The sequence below is a fragment of the Symphalangus syndactylus genome, chromosome 6 (genome assembly GCF_028878055.3).
Source record: "Symphalangus syndactylus isolate Jambi chromosome 6, NHGRI_mSymSyn1-v2.1_pri, whole genome shotgun sequence".
In the NCBI taxonomy this organism is placed as follows: Eukaryota; Metazoa; Chordata; class Mammalia; order Primates; family Hylobatidae; genus Symphalangus; species Symphalangus syndactylus.
This window is the reverse complement of record NC_072428.2, coordinates 48,653,891-48,673,264: the sequence shown is the minus strand read 5'-3', so window position 1 is coordinate 48,673,264 and position 19,374 is coordinate 48,653,891. Positions and strand designations below refer to the sequence as shown.

Below are 19,374 nucleotides of genomic sequence, written 5' to 3'. Positions count from 1 at the left end.
ACACTTCCATATTTGTAGCAGTTGGTGCTTCAAGTGGGCAGCCATTCCTTGGGCCATCTGAACTGTACAGCAAAAGTCTTCTGCCTGCTGCCCTGCCCAGGTGCTCTGCAACACAGTCCCTTGAGCCTGGGGTTGGTGCGGTCCCTTTGTGAACTGAAAGGCTTCCTATGGAGACAGCTGTTAAATCGCTCAGCAGTCCCCCCTCCCTCCTCAGCTTCACAGAGGTCATTCGCAGGTGTTTCTAAAGCACACCTGTAAGTGACCACCTGCTCCTTTGGAAGCACGCCCAGCTCACAGGCTCAAGGTTTAAGACGCCAATTTGATTACCAAGAAATATGAGTGACGTAGGACTATTTATAAAGAAAAAAATGCTCCAGATTAAAAGAGTAATTCTTACATGGTTTTGACCATAATCACAATCTTACACAACCTCAGTTATTCAACATGACCACCCTCCCCTCTTACCCACATACACCACCATCCTCCCCAGAACAGCTCCACAGGTGCAGAACCGTTCCACAGTCATCTTTCTGCAGTATCCCTAACTTTGGTGTCTGGCCCTTGCTTAAACTGGCTCTTGCTTTCTGTGACTGAGAGCTCATTTCATTGTAAGATGTCCTTTGTGTTATTTTGCAGCTCTGTGAGCTTCTCTAAAATGTGCATCTGCTGATCTTCTCCCTCCATGTCTAGCCCATGGAAAAAGTCAATCTCCCCTACTCCTGACAGCTCTGGAATTTAAGTCCCTCATGCCCTCTCTGAGTGCTTTGTTCTCTGGGCTGAACATCACCTTCTCATGTGCATGGATCACAAGCCTTTCAAGTTGCTACTTAGTCTTCTTAGGATCAGCGCTAGTTTTTCAATGTATTCTTCAAGTTGTGCCCTGGACCAGACTTGGAGTGTGATATTCTAGATGTAGTCTGACCAGTGCCTGCTGTGGTCTAAGGACTGCTCTTCTAGATTGCTGTTTCGTTAAGCCCTGGGTATGTGATATTTCCTGTGCTTCTCCTTATCCACTGTCCACTGTGTGCTAGGCTCTGTGGATATGTTATTTCCTGGCAAACCTGAGGTAGTAATTGTTATTCTCCATTTAGAAATGACTAGAGGTCCTGAGAAGTGGAAGAGAAACAGCTCTGTTTGAGTTAGTCTAACTCAAAGCCTAGGCCCTTTCCACTCTGGCGTGCTGCTTCTCTGTTCTAATTTAAAGCAGCTGGATAATCAGTTCTACACTACTCCCTTGGCTGGGGCTTCTGTTCCCCTACAGCCAGGAGGATTGTTCTTTTTGGAGTCAGGAGAAACAGAGCTGGAGTTGAGCATCCTTGTTTCCTCTGCGTCAACGTCTTGACATTGCACTGCCTTCCACATCAGTGAGTCATTTCTTCCCAGCTCTTATTCTTGGCCTGAGCAGAGCTCAGAGAGCCCTTTCCATTGTCCTTGATTCCTTTTTGCTGTCTTTCTTACAGGTCTGGGCTGCCTTTTAAACCCCATCCTTGGGTTAGGTCTGTGTTCTCCTTGCATCTCAGCTCCTCAGGGAGCTCCCCAGGTGGCCCACTTGGCTCCTTGGCTGTCTCTGCCCTGCCTTGAGGGAGCATGCGTGATGATGCAACCAGAAACATGTTTTTGAGAGCTCTTCCCCCCCTCCATATGTCCTATATAATAGGGAGCTTGGAGTCATGCCCTTCAGGTCTCTAAAATTTTTGAACAGTACCTTCTCACAGTCAGTGGTTCCTGGGTCTGACTGCATTAGTATAATCTGAGATAATCTGAGATGCTTATTAAAAGTATAGACATCTGGGGTGTGCTTCCAGAGGGACCAAATCAGGGACTGGGCACAGGAGGGATCTAGGAAGTCATGTTGTTTTACAACTGCCCCAGGTAATTATGAAGAGCAGCTGGCACATGAACTACCATTTGGAAACTGTGGGTCTTGACCACATGTCTGATCATGTCTAATCTTTACCTCATGGGTCATCACAAACTTGAAAATCTCATAGCCTTCCTCTCTCAAGGTTCTAGTTACTTCTGCTCCACCAGCCAGTTCTTTCAGAATTCTTTCAGAATTCAGTTTCCTCTCACTGTATCTCTCCTTTCTGAACTATTTGTAGGGAGTTATAGTCAATGTTCAATGAATGAACTGAATCTCAAACAATTTCTAGGACATATATTTATAAGCAAATTGAATTGGAAATATATTGAATATTTGGCCTTTAGCTAAATGGAACTTCAAAAGATGTCTCAGTCACAGCAGTCTTCCATTACTGTTCTGACTTGCCAGTTTGAAATCTGTTTTGTTTTTTATATTACTTTCTTCTGGATCTAATCAGGTGATCCACAGTTGATTCCTTTAGTGACATTGCTTCAATTTCTCTTTTCTTTTATTCTCACTTTCACAGCACATTCCACTGTGTTTCTCTCAGGTTTGCAGATTTAGAGGCCATTATATGCCTCTTTACCAAATAAGTGCTATCTTCTTCCTCATTTAATCAACTTGTTTCTTTGGGACCTTTCCATGGCCAGGGTCCAAGCATGGAGCTGGCTGCACTGAGGCTCTGCCTCTTGCAGACTATGATCCTAAGTTCCTAAAGGAGCTTTGTTGGCATGTAGTCCTCTGGCCCGTTTCTTGTTGTCACCTCCCCCGAGGGTGTGTGTATCTTCATGCTTGCCTTAACATGATGTTTTTTAAGAAGCCATGATCACAATATAGGGTTTTTTTCTTCTTTTGCTCCAAATTTAAACTATAATTTCCCTTCTGTACCATAGCCGCTCTCAGGCAAGATCCACATCATTTATGCAGTTGGTCAGGCCCTCACAGAGATCTGCCCTTGCCTGGTCTGAGTAAGGGTTCCAATTAGCAGAAGCACCTCTCTCCTCACCACAGGAAAGCAAATCTGGGGGAAACAGAGAAGCCCAGATCAGACTGAGCTCAGTTTCCTCTCTTGCAGGATTGTTATTTTACATATATATGTATGTATGTATGTATGATAAAACACTAGGCAGCTTTTATTAGAATGCCAATTTTCATATCCAAAGAGCTTACAGAGTAATTCACTGCTGTTAATTCATTGAGTCTCTGAGCACTAGGCCAGACAGCAAAGGCCTCTTTGCAAGACAGTTTCACTTCCTGTTAGAGTCAGTTTCAGTCAGCCCAGGATTTGCACTTGACTCTGTCCCTGTCTTACTGTGTGGCCTTGGGAAAGTTTCTTCCTTCCTTGGAACTCTGGTCCCTTTTCTCAGACTAGCTAAATACTCCTTGAGGGGTCTTCAAGTCACCATATGTGAAAAATGGCTCTTGGAAAATGGAGTTGTTCTGTATCCAAGGATTTCCTAACTGAGGCTGACAGCTAAGTCGGTATCTCTCTCTTTCTCTCACCTTCCAATAGGAGAGCCCTTTCTTGGCGGAGCACAAATATCCCACTTTACCTGGGAAGCTTTCAGGAGCCACGCCCAATGGAGAGGCTGCCAAATCTCCTCCCACCGCCTGCCAGCCTGACGCCTCGGGGAGCAGCCTGCTGAGGCTGAGTGAGTGTCCAGCCGTGGTGCTGGTGGCCTTTGAGCAGCGTCCTTGGCACTTTCAGTGATTGTATAAGATCCCTGCACCTACCACCACAATCCACAATTGGAGAATGGTGGGGTGGGTGGCTGGAACAAGTTGTACCTTGGGGTGGTCCCACCTCTAGAGGCTCCCCCTGGGCGAGCTGTCTTCTAAGGTCAGCACTCTACAGTCTCAGCAAACCAGGGTGTGTGTATCCCGTACTTCTTTTCGGCTGCAGCTTTTCACCCTCATTTCCTCTCCTCTTCTTCTCTTCCTCCTCTCGAACCCCTTCCTGTCCTTCCTAGCATTGTTTTCTCTCCTCTCAGACACCCCCTTCTACCCTTCCTGCCCCTCGCGCTTCCTTCCTCTGTCATTCTGATCTTCTCTCTCCTGTCTCCACCTTCTTCTCTGCAGCTTCCCTATTCCCAGTAGGAGGGTATCATGCACTCCAAGTGGGAGCATTTCCTTAGGCAAATGGAGTCAGTGGCCAATGGGCAAGGGTGTCGGTCTACAGGTATCCTTTCGGTGGGTAAGACCTGAAACCACAGAGGCTTTTGCTGCTTTTCATTCAAAATAAGCCATCCTTCCCCACCAGCAGCAGAAGATTCAGTGGGCCCAGGAGGGAACATTCTGGTCCTGGCAGAGTTCTTCCTGAGGCTCCTTAGCCTCAGTCTTCCCTGAGCTGGCCCATGTGTTGGTCTAATGAAGGCCAGCTCTGCCGTTGGCTGTAGGAACTTCAGATAAGCCCTTGAATGGGTGTGTTCTAGTGACACTCAAACTGGACTCACTGTGGCTTCAGATTGTTCTAGTCTGAGCTGAGTGAGCCCAGGCACCTGCACAAGAGCTGCCTGTGGCCTGGAGTATTCAGCCCCTGCTGTTGTCCCTTCCTTTCCCCGGGTGTGGACACCTCAGCCTGTCACAAAGGGGCACCAGGAACACTTGGTCCCCTCACACGAAACCTCCTCTCAGTGTCAGTCACCACTCACCCCATCCTTCTCCACGGGATTATTTTTCTGTTTGAGTTTTTCTCTCTTGCTCGATGACACTCTTTTGTTTATTTCTTTGCTTCCCCGTAACTCTGTTGGGCTGGACTTTGGCCTCTCTTGTTTCTTCATGTGGCTTCTCTGCTTCTTGGTTCACTGGAGATCGTGGCCGGAGTGTCAGTGCCCCCGTATTAGGTACTGTACCCATTCCAGGTGAGGTGGAGAGTGAGAATGCCTTTGTTTCCCTACCCTAACCCTCCCCTTCACCAACACTCAGCCAGGGTCCCACTACTGCCTGCGTTCATGCATCTCCCTCTGAGGAAAAAGAAGCTGCTTGTTGGAATAATCCACAAGTACTTTGGACCCCAAATCCTTAAAATTAAAGACATTAGCTCACCTAGATTTGAAATATTGAGCACACTAATTTCTCAGCAAGGAAGCCTAGAGTCCCCACTAGTCTCTGGGATCTTGGTATGGAGTTCTGCCCTGAAGGCAGAACTGGGCAGATTCTCTGGACTCCCACTGAAGGGGAGGGCCCAGGCTTGGGGAAGAAGGGTTCCAGAGGTCACGTCCTTACATTCACATTCATTGCCTTCTTCCAATCTCAGGAGACACAGAAAGTGGCTGGGATGACACTGCTGTGGTCAATGACCTCTCATCCGCATCATCAGGCACTGAATCAGGTCCTCAATCTCCTCTGACACCAGATGGTAAACGGAATCCTAAAGGCATTAAGAAGTTCTGGGGAAAGTAAGTTGGTGCTGTTGATCCTAATTATACTGCTTAGAATGTTTCTTTTTGATTGGGCAAAGAGTCTGTGTAAGCCCCTGGCCCATTAGACACTGAAACAGCAGTCAAAACAGAGTGTTCATGTTCAAAGAGAAGAATCTGAGATATTTTTCAGGGCCAAGAGAAGGAGAAGTATGAAAGACACCCATTGAATATATCCAGTTGCCTTTCATGTCATGCATCCTAGGCACCCACCCATTCCACACACCCTGAACATAATCTCTGCAGCTGATATTACATTGGCTTTGGGACAGACACAGATGAGACTGTATTCTCCCTTCTTAGGAGTCAGTCTGTTTTAAGAAATCTTTGAAAAATCTTTGAAAGCCAAGTACTTGCTGGCCCAACTGATCCACTTTGTGACATGAGGCAGAAACTGGGGCCTCCTACAAGGCATCAAGGCATCAAACTTTGCTTTGACCTCTATGGCAAGTGACCAAATACCTGAGGCAGGATTCAAATTGAGGCTTGAGTCTGGCCAAGGAGCTGCAACAGGTTGTGATCCTTGATCTCTGGGAAGGTACGGAGAAGCAGTGCTGCCAAGAGTCCCTGTGCTGGCCTGCATGGCCTTGCAAAAGAGGAAGCACAGTGACTGTAGGCTTTCTGACTATTCCATGACAGTCTGCATGGATTCTTCTCCATGCAGAATCCGCCGAACTCAGTCAGGAAATTTCAACACTGACACGCTGGGGATGGCAGAGTTTCGACGAGGTGGGCTCCGGGCAACCGCAGGGCCAAGACTCTCTAGGACCAGGGACTCCAAGGGACAGAAAAGGTAAGGCTTTACCCACTTTCCTTTGATCTCCCTGCTGTGAAAAAGAGTATCTCCCTTCAAACCTGCACGGGTGAATCTTTACTCCTGGGCTTTGGGGAAACTCCTTTCCATATTCTCTTCCCCAGTCAAGCAGTCCCTACAATACGTCATCTCCAGCACAATATCTCCTAAGTTCTGAGTTACTCAGCCAAGATCAGTACTCCTGGGGGTCTTCCACAGGATTGGAATGTGACATTTTATATCTAACCAAAAGGAAAAAAGCTGTAACTCTCCTCAGTTTAGTCCCCTCAAGATTGCCATATACCAATGCAAAGTACAGGTAATTACTGGTTATGATACGTATAATTCAGATATCCGCTCTCAGAAATAATATAGATTCCAATTAAGGAAGAAAAGCATTTCCCTAAATGCATCATATTGTTTGCAGACCTACATCTCCTGTGGAAAGGAGTCTTAGCTTATTTTGCACATGGATATGATACTCCACTTCCCTGGCTTGCCAAACAGGTTTCTAGTCTTACCAGGTCCTCCTGGTGCATGAGACACAGAACCTTTCCAGATCCATTTATTCTTTGATGAGTATCCCCAGACTCCAGGTAGCTTGAAAAGAAACATGAGAATGTGTAGACCATTAGCTTTTAGAGGCTAGAGAATCTAAGGACATAGTCTAAGTAAGTCAGAGACCAATTCAGAGCCCTTAGAAAGTGAGCCAGGGAAAGCTTTACCTGTATATTCAATAATTAGATATTCTAATTTACTTGGCAGTTTTCTCAATGTAGACATTACTGTTGTTTCTGATTTATCTGAGCTGAAAAAAAATCAAGCTTTAGTAAACTTGAATGATTCATCTTTGTTTTAATTCTGGCTAGTTCTTGAAGGATTGACTCTAGAAGGAGAATCATTGGGTCAGGGTATAAAAACTTTCCTAAGACTCCTCAGCATTGTCCCTAGAGTAGGAGAGCACGGTTAGGGAGCTATCTGTGTTCTGACAGTCACTTTAGGGCATGGGGTGACCAGGGTTAGTAGCTTTCTTTGCCAAAGGAAAAAACTGCAGTTCCAGCCACATGGATGCTTTGTTCAAATGTCTTTGTGCTTTATTAACCGTAACAGTGGATGAGAAAGGGAAGAAGTATGAAGAGGTCCTGATGAGATTATGTTTATCGTAACGGTACAAAATGAATTTGCTGGTGGAAAAGAAAGGCCTTTAGGACTCTTAAGTAGAAATTTGATATATATTAATGTCCTCTGTTAATATTTATAATTTCTAGATATTAATATTTAGGTGTAGCTTTAAAACTGTTGCTGCTAGTATTCTTTAGGAAAAGTACTTTGATACTGAAAGCCTCTAGCCCCAACCTTTTTTTGTTCAATAAAACGATTTTTTTTTAAATATGATATTTGATAACATTGTGTAGGCACTCTCTCTCAGATTATGGATGAACACATTTTCTTTCTTCTCCCAGGTAAAGTTTTAAGGAGTTACATTCCAATCAGCACTGCTGGACAGAGTGTGCCTATTACACCCACATCCTTGTCAGCATTAAGTATTTAAATTTTTCTTTTTCAAAGTTTTCTACTTTTATGAACCTCCAAATTTCCTTTTTATTGGTAATTTAGTTTTCGTGTTTGTCCTTTTAATTCTTTTGTGAATTATCTGCATTTTTGTTCATTATTAATGTATTTCTTATAGATTTCTAACTGTTCTCTATTAAGATATTAAGTCATGTCTAATGTGACGAAGTATTTTTAGGTTTGTAGCAGAATTTTACTTTTGCTTCTGATACTTTGATACATGGAATTTTTGTGTTTATATAGAATTAGGTTCATCCACTTTGTGAATTCTTTCATCATTTTGTTTTAAATTTTTTCTGTGATTTTTAAAAACTTTGAGTAATCCATTTAGGAATTATTTTAGTTTGTGAGTTTATTATAAGTTACTATTTTTGAGAAAAAGGCAGTAAAGTGTAATGTTTAAGGCAAACAGGCTCTAGAGCCACATGGCTGGATCCCATCTTTGAGGAGTGTTTTTTTCCTGAGTTGATCTACTGAGTGTATTGCCCTTCAGGACTCCAGCTTTAGGAGAGGTCCCCAATCCTACTGCTCCCCTACCCTGGGACCCATTTTGTTTCCTTTTCCTACACGCATGGTGAGTCAGATTCATCATGAATGTAAAGATGCTTAAGCTTCAGGGACCCTCCTTTGTATGGAGCCCTTCCAGGGTCCAGAGAGAGTCTGATCATAGTGTTAACAGGGCCAGGTGTTTTGAAAATTTTGCTTAAAAAAGGTATTTTAAACACAACCAGTTTTAAGACTGCTGACTATTTTTACTGCAACTTTCCCTTGGTCTATACTTTTCCTTGTAACAGATGGTGTTAGGGCAGCTGTGGGGGTTTTGGGAGACTTGTTAAGGGGAAGTTGACCTGGAGATCCATGTAGTTTGGGTTTGGGGGGGATGTGTGTGCATGTGGTTTGCAGTCACTGCATATTTAGTTTAGTTAGGTTTAATTCACTAGCTTTCCTACTGCACAAATGGCTTCCAGGATTTCTTCTACTTCCCATTGTGCCGATTCGCTCAGTGCTCTGTACTCACTAATGAACTGTACAATTATAAATGTGCCATGTGCTCTCCCCCTACTGTGAGAAGAGCATATTTGAGAAATCTCAGCTACATCATTTGAACTGCAATTTGAAAAGATGTTTTGGAATGTGTCAACAAAACAAATGGTTTGGCTATATATGAAGGGTATCTTCTCTGTCATCTCCAAATTATTTCCCAGCGTGTTCAGTGGTGCCCTGGCTGAGGATATGGGAGATGCTGGCACTGAGAGGAGCTGAGAAGGAGGTGCAGAAGCTGGGCCTGATTCTATGTGAACACATCAAGGCTTAGGAGGGAGGAGAGGATTCACAAAACAAAAAATGGGAAGACTGCTGGAGATGAGGCCCAGAGCTCTAGGTGGTTTTGAAAAGGTCGATAGGACAGAGGTTTTCCAATTATGATCTCAAAAACACTTATTTCCCCTTTAGAGCTGAAATGTTAGGTTCACAAAGGCTAGGCAAAAAATAAGTTAAAAAATTTAAAAAAGAACTGAAATGTCCCTCAGATGTGTTTGTTTTTCCCACTTCCAAGAAACAAGGAAACAAACGAAATAAAAACCAAATAGAATATAAAACAAAAGTGATAAAATGAGCATTGAAATTTGAGAAAAATTATTCTTACATTAAAAAACAAATTATAAACAAAAAATCCAGATCATACCAAAAGCAGTAATTTGCTAAGAGCAAGAGGTAAGTTTTAAACAAAAGGAGTGAGTAGCCTTCTAGATTGTTGTTCATATAAGATGAATGATATGAACCCATTGGGAAAAGGTTGAAATTTCTTGCTGAGTTTACATGATATACTGACAGTGACAAAGATAACATAAAACTCATGTACTGCCACAAGGACATAGACAACACATGAGTTAAATGAACATTGTCAATTCAAAGAATGTTTAAGATTAGCCGTAGCGTTAGAAAACTTGAATGCGTTATAGTTTTACAACTCACATATAAAAGACATTTGATAGAGGCCTTTCTAAATTTAAATGATTCTAAAAATGTACATGACAATACCAGTTATAAATTGTGAAGATAAAACTTCTTAACTATTGTCTTAAAAGATAAATATTGATCAGTCATGCTAGAAGAAAGACTAAATCAACCATCTGTTGTCATAGAATATATTATAAAGTTGTGGACATACAAAGAAGCAGTCAAAGAGTATCCACCCAAAATATGAGAGTAAAGAAGTACTATAGCTGGATACAGTAGCTCAGACCTGTAGTCCCAGCTACTTGGGAGGCTGAGGCAGGAGGAGTGCTTGAGCCCCGGAGCTCAAGGCTGTAATAAGCTATGATTACATCACCACACTCCAGCCTGGGCAGCAGAGCCAGACCCCATCTCTAAAAATAATTAATTACTAAAACCCTGTCTCTAAAATAAATACCCCATCTCTAAAATAACAAATACCCTGTCTCAAAAAAGAATCAAACTATAGAAGTATATCAAGCTTTTATATAATAAAATATTTCTAGATTTTGTGATTTTTTTTGTTTTGCAAAACTTGCAATTTTTTGTGGCTTGTTTTCTAATTCTAAATATTCCTTTTGTTTCTAATTATATATTCAAATTTTATACTTTTTTTGAGGAGAAAGTTTATAAGTTCCAGGCCTCGTAAAACATTTTCAGGACCCATGAAAGCCCAAGTTCCAGATTATGATTGCTCAGTCCCTGCCCCAGGGTATACATCATCTCTAACATTTGATCTAAAATGGGGCATTCTTATCATGCTTATCCTTTAAGGAATTCCCTCACTTTAACAACAACAGCTCAACCAGGCATTTAAAAAAATGTTTTAATCTAATCTACTATGTTAGGGGCACTTTGAAGGAATCTTTCTGGTCTTTGAAGGATTATCTAATCTTCGATATTCTATAAATCCTCGTTTATGAACATAAAGTTGCTCTGTCGAATCCCCCCCCTAAAAAAAATGACTACTGGAGTTTTCAGTGTGCTATTATATTCACACTTTAAATGAAAAATGAATGTCTTTAAGAATTGATGGCTTTATAAAACCCAGTCATCCTGTCTAGGAACATAATCTAGCTTTTCATTTATTCATGTCCTTTTTTATGTTGCTCAGTTGACTGTTGTAGTCAATACCTCTCCCCACCCCCGCAATCCCCACACATAATCACACAAGGCCAAACGTCTCTTGTTAAAGCAATTCCTAGATGTTTTATAATGTTGGTTGCTATGAGTGGGATTTTTAAATTGTTTTAACAGTAGTATTAGTATCTGTGCATTGATGGTATTAGAAAATTGTTGATCTTTGTATGTAACATATACATTACATATGTTTATATGTGTATTTCATAACTGGCCACCTTACTGAGCTTTCTTGGGTTTTCTAAATGGGCAGTCCTGTCATCTGTAAAGAATGGCTTTATTTCTGCCTAATAGCTATACTTATTGTTCTTATTATCTCTAATACTGGCTACGACTCTCAGACCAGTGTTGTTAGTACTGATAAAAAACATATTGTCCTTTTATTGACTTTAATGTGAATGTTCCTCCTGTTTTGTGAATAAGTAGTGTGTTAGCTGTTGTTGATTGGAAAGTTTTTGCTTTTAGTTTTGGGTGTTTTTTTTTTTTTTTTTTCATGTTAAGAGAACCGACCCTCTTAAATGCTAAGAAAACTAGTTTTCTAAGCATTTTCCTAAAAAGATGATTCCGCGTAATGAGGCCACAGCTCTGGACTTGTGGCATGTATATGTGTGTATGCAGACCTAGGACATGTGAACATGATCTCAGGAGGGCCATACAGGCTGCCCCATTCTCTAAGTAGCCTGAGATTTGAAATTCAGATCTTGTGTTATTAAGAAAACTCTAGGGTCTACCTCCTATGAGTGTGTTGTAGTGGAATTTTGTTCAACAGAATCCCATGATGGAGGTTGTTTGTTAAAAAACAGGTTTGTTTTGTTTTCTTTTGTTTTGTTTGTGAGACATGATTAGATTCAGAACCTCAGGCTCTCCCACTAACAGGAATATGCTGTTTTCCTGCTTCCCAGTGACGCCAACGCCCCCTTTGCCCAGTGGAGCACAGAGCGCGTATGTGCATGGCTGGAGGACTTTGGCCTGGCTCAGTATGTGATCTTTGCCAGGCAGTGGGTATCTTCTGGCCACACTTTATTGACAGCCACCCCTCAGGACATGGAAAAGGTAAGGGCTGAGCTTGGGGAGAGGAGGCTCCCATTTCTCCCCAAAGCATGGGGAGACCAGGGTCCACCACTCCTGTCACACACACACACAGGAGGATGGATGGAGGAGGCTGAGAGTCCCTCTGTAGCTGCAGGTTGGCATCCCAGGCCACGGTGCGGAGATCCACTGCCATACTCTCAGAGCATCTCCACCCAGACACAGCTTTCTCTGAGGGCCAAATTGCCTGCCAAAATTTCACATGTGGTCTTCATCTTTTAATTTCAGGAGCTAGGAATTAAGCACCCACTCCACAGGAAGAAGCTTGTTTTAGCAGTGAAAGCCATCAACACCAAACAGGAGGAGAAGTCTGCACTGCTAGACCACATTTGGGTGACACGTAAGGATAGGCATATATGTATTAAGTATGTCTCTGGCAGCAACTAAGAGTAGAAAGAATTTCCCTGTTAAATGGGTACCTCAAGGACAGCTGTCTCCTGGTAAAAGGCAGAGGAATTACTAAACTTTTGGGGGAATAAAATGAACCTCAAAATATAATTTGCTCCCCTTTTTTTGGTGTCTACATTCTCTCATTCTCATGAATCCTGACACATCTGGGGTTTTTGTATTTGTAGGGTGGCTTGATGATATTGGCTTACCCCAGTACAAAGACCAGTTTCATGAATCTAGAGTTGACGGACGAATGCTGCAATACCTAACTGTGGTGAGGACTTTTTCTTTAAATATTTCAGTTGTCCCTGTGAGCACTCAGCTCACGTGTACCCATGGTGGTTATTTTAAACTTGATTCTATATATTCTTAAGGCCTTGAAATAGTATCATTTGTCACAAAAGAGGTCCCAAGTAGCAGAGTACAAACCACTGTGATAAGCTATTGGTGTCTCCACGTGCACCTTCCTGAGATGCGGTTGACTTGTCTATGCTTGGTCTGGTGAGGGACATCAGGGGTCTTTTGTCACTTTGGAAACTCTGGTTTATCAACCAAACTTTCCTCTTTCAGAATGATTTACTCTTCTTAAAAGTCACCAGCCAACTACATCATCTCAGCATCAAATGTGCCATTCACGTGCTGCATGTCAACAAGTTCAACCCCCACTGCCTGCACCGGCGGCCAGCTGATGAGGTTAGACCACAAATAGTATCTCTCCAGGTAGCCCTGAGCCGGGACCCCTGAAACATCGAGCATGAGCAAACAAGAATGACATCATAAAAGCACTGTTTTTTGGACCATGGTGCCTGGGATTCTTTTGTTTGCTTGTGCTTCCTGTTGCCCCAAACATCTGTTACCTGTACTTTGTGTCTCACAGTAGCCATAGACCTCTAAGCTCCCACCCTCCACTGGGGAGACACATGCTGTAAAGTCATCATAGTGATTAAAGGAGATGAGGAGATGGTGCAAAGGAGAGGGGGAGGGAAAGACAAAATGGAAAGATGGGTGTCACAGTAGAAGAAAAAAGATGAGACAGAGGAGGGGGAAGAGGAGCCCGTAGAAGCTAGACATTTCAGAATAGGTATCCCTACTTGTAGATCCAAAATTAACTGACTTCCAGGCCCAGGTACAGGGGATCCATGAGCAGTCTTGCTACAGAAGAAATAGTATACATAAATAACAGCACCCCAAGTCTTGAAGAAATAACTGATTATGTTCCATGAACTTTGGAGTTCTTGGTAGACCCGCAAACTGAAGATTGTCAGTCACATCCTATCTCCTCTGTTCCTGGGAACTAGGTCTAACCTTGCTGTAAAATTAACTCAGCTTCCTGGGCTGCTACCTTTGCCATCTATCTCCTATTTTCTCCTTATTCAACCAACATGTTTTGAATGTCTTGTATATGTAGGCACAGCACTGTGCATTTTTAAGACCACAGTGCTATGTGAGAGCACTTAGGAATAAGTATCTTAAGGTGTGCTCCCCTAAAATCACTGGCCACACCAGGGAGATCTTTCATCTATAAACCACTTGGATTGTAATTGACAGTCATCTCTAAAGTTCTGTTAAATCACTGAAAGAATAACTATAATGTCCTCATTTATTTGTCTCAAAGTTAGCCAGAAAGTGAGGGAGTAACAGAATTCTGGATCGAGATATCTCAGTGTGGAAGATCTTGCAAGATTCAGTGGGAGCTCTATTTCCTAGAAACTGGGGAGGCTGGTGCTCTGGCAGATGGGGTGGGTCACTAAGCTTGAGGGCCTTCTACTGTTGTGATGCATCTGGGGCAGGGTTACTTACAGGGGCTGACTCCACAGAGGACCATGGTGGGACCTATTAAGCCTAACTTCCTCACTCTCCTTCTCCCTCTGACAGAGTAACCTTTCTCCTTCAGAAGTTGTACAGTGGTCCAACCACAGGGTGATGGAGTGGTTACGATCTGTGGACCTGGCAGAGTATGCACCCAATCTTCGAGGGAGTGGAGTCCATGGAGGCCTCATTGTGAGTGGCTCTCTGGCCTAGCCCACCTGCCTTGGTGCAAATGGGATATTCAGAAACTTATTTATTAAGGACAAGACATAAAATCTAACGAAAAAAATAGGTACTTCTTCTGAAGTTCTTGCATAATTTGACATCTCAAAGTATTTTGATAACTTGTCCTTGAGAATTAATATACCTCATGGAAGCAAGATGCCTTCTGGCAGCACCTCCTTGGCATGAGACTTGATTCTAGGTCAATGGGTTGCATGAAGACCAACACAAGGCAGGTCTGCCTGTCCCTGAGGGAACAGCAGGGCTGGGGAAGGGACGGGGAAGCCATAAAAATGCAGCTTCCCACTTGCTGCAATATGATCCTTATCACTACTCAGATCTGTCAGTGGCAAAGCCAGAGGGGAAATAAGGAAGTGTGGTGGCTTGGATGTCATCCAGAGGAGATCCTGAGAGACAGCCTCACCAAAGAGGTCCCAGTTCTCTGCTGGTCTGTGAAAACAAGGTGGTCAGTCAGCAAATGTGCTAGTATGTGCTCAGAGCCAGGCCCTGTGCCAGCCAGTGAGAGGAGTGGGACTCAGAACAAGCGACTGAGCTCCTGCTCTGGAGGTGCCCCCAGCCCCAACAGGCCAATCTCTCAGCATCCTCCCCCTCGAGCCATTTGTATTTGCTCCTGGCCAGGCTTGTCTCTGGTTCCTTCTTAGATCCTGGAGCCACGCTTCACTGGGGACACCCTGGCTATGCTTCTCAATATCCCCCCACAAAAGACGCTCCTCAGGCGCCACCTGACCACCAAGTTCAATGCCTTGATTGGTCCGGAGTCTGAACAGGAAAAGCGAGAGAAAATGGCCTCACCAGCTTACACACCACTGACCACCACAGCCAAAGTCCGGGTGAGTTGCAGACCCTTTCTGGGTGGGCCCTCCCAGAAATAATCTTGAATAATTTATTTTTGTTCAAGCCCTCTGGGCTGCCTCCTGGCCCTCATGCGGCACAGTACCTGGCGCGATGCCCACAGCCAGAGCAGCATGCGCAGCCTGGACAAAGAGGATCTTTCAGCTTCTGCTATGGGCTTGTGGTCTGTTAGGCCAGTCTTTCTTAAGCCAGTTCTCCACCAGTTTTGAGTCCAAGGAAGACAGTGCAGGTTTCTTTACCTAGAAAATATGTGCAGGAAGCACCTATCCTCAGGTGGCTTAGAGCTCGTCCTCTACCCCACTGCTGCTGTGACTCACCTTGCAGAGCGGAAGCGCTCTGAGTCTGGCTTTCCTTCGGTCAGGCCCGCCTGCATGCCGCAATGCCGTGGGATCTTGGCCAAAGCTGTCCGGCTGATATAGGAAGTGCTCCCAATGGAAGCTGGTTCCATTTGTCTTGTTTCGTGAAGTGGCCAGCACACAGATACCCAGAGGTCCCCAGGTCTTCCAAGCACCAACACTACTCACTGGGGCTCCCAGAATCCCACAAAGCCGTTTAGACCTGCCTGAGCCACAGCATCCTCAGACCACATTCTTGCCAGACTTCAGACCCACAGGCAACCTCTGGAGGCCAGGCTGGTCCTATCCCTGGTAATGTTGATGCTTCATGCCCAGCTACAACTCAGGCACAGACCTCCTTTCCCAGGGGAGCAGGACAGGAAGTATGTCTGGGGGAGTCAGGCAGAAACAGTGCTGGGTGACGCTAGGGCAGGGAGCAACCTGAGGCTATCCTACGTGCCTTTAGATGGTGCCAGGTGCTGAGATGGGAAAGGGCTGGGGTGCCAGCAGCTGTGCTGAGGCAAGTTCTCTGTGCTTCGCCTCAAGTGCAGACCTCAAGTACATTCTAAAGGAACTCCCAGTTCATCTATGGAAATAAGAAAGTCACTCTGGTGTGGCAGCCAGGCATGAGTTTCAGGCATAGTATTGGAGGGGCAGCTCTTATTGTTCAAGATTATTTGCCTGTTGGCCTTTCTGCAGCATAGAAATTGCTTACAAGAGCTCTGTTTTGTTCAGTCTTTCTGGGAGCAGTTTACATTATTCCTCTCCTTGCGGGCCTGCTCTTAAATTTTAAGTATATTGTCAGTCATACCTGCACACTGCCTTGATTGCCTTCTCATAATCTTGCATTTTCTGTTTTTTAGCCAAGGAAACTAGGATTTTCACACTTTGGAAACATTAGAAAAAAGAAGTTCGATGAATCGACGGACTACATTTGCCCAATGGAGCCTAGTGATGGTGTCAGTGACAGTCACAGGGTCTACAGTGGCTACCGGGGCCTCAGCCCCCTTAATGCCCCTGAACTGGATGGGCTGGACCAGGTGGGACAGATTAGCTGATGCCCTTGTCACCTGCCCTCTGTGCACCCTGAGAGCTCACAGTAACACCATGTGTGTCACCATATAACTGCAACTCACCCCTGCACGTGTGCATGACTTGCAGAGAACATTCCAGCAATTGTGTACTCCTGGGCCAGTCTCTCTTTGAACCCTGAAGGTGGCCAGGATCTGGAGCTGCATCTCTAAGGGGCCAGGCTTTGGGGACCATTGCCAAAGGTGGACTCAGGAGGAAAGACACTTAAAGACACTTACATTTCTAGTAATTCTTGATGTTCATCTTCAGCACCAGTGGAAACATATGAACTTCGATGCAGGTCCAGAGACCGTGGACACTCCCATGAGGCTCAGCTCTCAGGCACCCCCTATGCTTCAGTTGAGGGAAAAGCTCAAGTGCCTTAGGCTCATGGGCCACAGTCTTGGCTGAGATCAAAGGGATGAGCAACAGGGACTTCTGCCACAGTGACAATGGAATTGTGTTGTGCCTTACTTCAGAGGTGGTCTCTTCTTTCTTGTAATAAAAGCAGTATTTATGTGGAAAGCAAGCAGCGCAACATATCTTTAACTTTGTTGGGGAAAAAGAGCTGAGGGTAGCTGGAAATGGAGTCCTACCAATTGCAGAGCTGAACTACCAATTGCAGAGCTGAAGAGCCGGTGGCACTGAGCCTGGTCCTCGGCCAGCTGCACACTCAGGATTCACCAGGGGGGTAGAACAAGGCGGGACCCCCTCCCATAGCCTTCAGAGGAGGTCCGTGGTCTCACTGCTCCCGAATTTGCTTCCCTCTGTGAAGCAGAGGGGGCTTCGTGTCTCATGCACATCCTGACTGTAGGGCACATCTGTTGTGCAGACCTGAAAGCTGATTGGTTTTAGTGGCATGAGCCCCCCCAGTGAAGGGGATGGTGGGGAGAGACAAGGGCACCTTGCTGGAAAGACTCTCTTTCATGTGTTTTGCTGGCTTCTCTATTACTGACTTAGCCAGGCTCATAACCACGGTGGGGGCTGGTCTGTCTGCTGGCAGAACTGAAAGAGATCTGTCCCCTTGATTTAGAGGCTGACTGACTGATAATGGCTCCTCCAGATGGGCCTTGTCTGGCTGGGACTGAGGTAGAGACGTGCCTTGCCAGTCTGGACTCTTGGTCAGGAGACTCTAGTTTGCCCCCAGGCAGCACTTGGCTCCCCTCAATCCCCTGGGCCTCATCGCAGAAGAGTAACACCACGTCACCGCTGTCTGATGGCCTGGGCACAGCCTGATGACCCCATTCCATTGTAGCACTCTGATTCTGTCCCAGATGGAGGCTATGCTAAGATTTGCTTCTTAAACTACCAGCAGCCTCAGGCATGGTCTGTTGCTGCAGGCCACTGCCTCCCGGGAGGTGAGAGATGTGGGGACAAGCTTGCCAGCTGGCAATGCTACTGATAGATCCTGGTACCCAGGTCTGCTGGATGGCAAGTGCTCATTCAGGCTGACACCTGGCCATTGGAGTTGTAAAGCCAGTCAGGGCGGGCTTTGTCCCTTGTTTCTTATGTCAGTGCAGGGATCTCTGCATGTACCTGTTCTCAAAACCTGCATGGAACTGTTCTGCCACTGATTCTCTGCACCCTCAAGTCAGTCCTGTTCCCTTTGTGGGCTTCAGTTTTCCTACCTATAAAACAAGGGAGGGGTTACGCTTGGTGCCCTCCAAATTTACAGAGGATGTTTCCAAATCTACAGTGTCTAAGTAGGTTTAAGGAAGGAGGAAGAGACCAGCCTTACCTGAGGAGGGGCAGGAGGGAGGCTCTTTAGTGAGGAAGGATGCCCACCTATGTCAGGGCATTGGTGTCTGAGCTCCTGTTGCCTGGTTAGCTGAGTCTATTTAGCATCCTGAAGGCTTTCATTCCTACTGCTCTCTGCTCCTGGAAATAGCTGGAACATTGAACACATGCAGAAGGGCTGCTTCTGACAAGCCTGTGTCCTGCCTCTGTGTACCCTGAATGCCAGTTCCCAGTGGGGCCCCACGAGAGGTATGCATGCAGTGTGGGACATTGATGGCTTTCCCCAGGAACAGGAGCAGCATGTGCTCCACCCACCTGTCACTCCTCAGGGCCTGGCCCACTCCTTGCCTATCCCTCCAGGAAAGCATGCCCTGGAGAAGCCAGGCTTGAGCACGTCAGGACTTGCATGCCATCTCTGTGAATCACGAGCTGCATCCATGTGTGCTGACCAGGCTGCTGCCCATTTTACAGATGGCACCTTCGGAAGGTACCGTGACGCAGATAGGGCTCCTCTCCCAAGACATTCACCGCCTTACGGTAGGACTCTGACCCTCTCCCCACAGTCAGACTGGTGCCAGGGAGGCCCAGTGAGTTTGGTGTGGTGGTGCACAAGGCCTGGGGGACGGCAAAGAATGGTGCTCAGTGCTGGGGTCACAGCCTGAGCCTGAGCCAGCCACGAGGCAGAAGGCAGCCCAGGGGCCTTCTCTGTTGGCCTGTTACTGGACCTTGAGCCCCTAAGGGCACTGGGGAGGCTCATGGGCTGTTAGCCAAAGCCAGCTAAAGCACACTAGATCTCAGGTCCTCTTCCCAGGCTTAGAGATGAGGAAACCAAGATGCTCAGCAGCTCTGGATCACCTGTCTCATCAGCCTAGAGCCCAGGCTGCATCCTGTCCTAGTGGACACTTCCATCCTCTGCCCAGAGACACATGCATTTCCTATCATGCCTCTGACTTTGTGGCATCACACAGTGTGGAAGGCTTGTGAGCACATCCTGGCGTGCCTGAAAGGACAAACCATATCTTGGGAAAGCAGTTTGGCCTCAAAAAGCAGCTTTGGAGTGAGGCT

At 45.4% G+C, this 19,374-nt stretch overlaps 1 protein-coding gene across 14 annotated transcripts in view; it reads left to right on the top strand.

The window, feature by feature from the left end:
* The window catches only part of PPFIBP2 (PPFIA binding protein 2), a 143,899-nt gene that overhangs the window by 123,744 nt on the left and 781 nt on the right, over positions 1-19,374 (top strand). For 8 of the 14 annotated variants that reach the window (XM_063641103.1, XM_055282553.2, XM_063641102.1 and 5 more), the window contains 10 exons: positions 3,378-3,516; positions 5,121-5,262; positions 5,948-6,076; positions 11,686-11,836; positions 12,101-12,212; positions 12,448-12,536; positions 12,833-12,955; positions 14,138-14,263; positions 14,956-15,144; positions 16,365-17,101. In XM_063641103.1, coding sequence (XP_063497173.1) covers positions 3,378-3,516; positions 5,121-5,262; positions 5,948-6,076; positions 11,686-11,836; positions 12,101-12,212; positions 12,448-12,536; positions 12,833-12,955; positions 14,138-14,263; positions 14,956-15,144; positions 16,365-16,559 — 1,395 coding nt within the window. In that variant the 3' untranslated portion in view covers positions 16,560-17,101. Of the gene's footprint in view, positions 1-3,377; positions 3,517-4,674; positions 4,708-5,120; positions 5,263-5,947; positions 6,077-11,685; positions 11,837-12,100; positions 12,213-12,447; positions 12,537-12,832; positions 12,956-14,137; positions 14,264-14,955; positions 15,145-16,364; positions 17,102-18,780; positions 18,847-19,374 lie in introns of those variants that run through there. The other 6 variants (XM_063641100.1, XM_063641098.1, XM_063641104.1 and 3 more) reach the window with 4 other exon arrangements.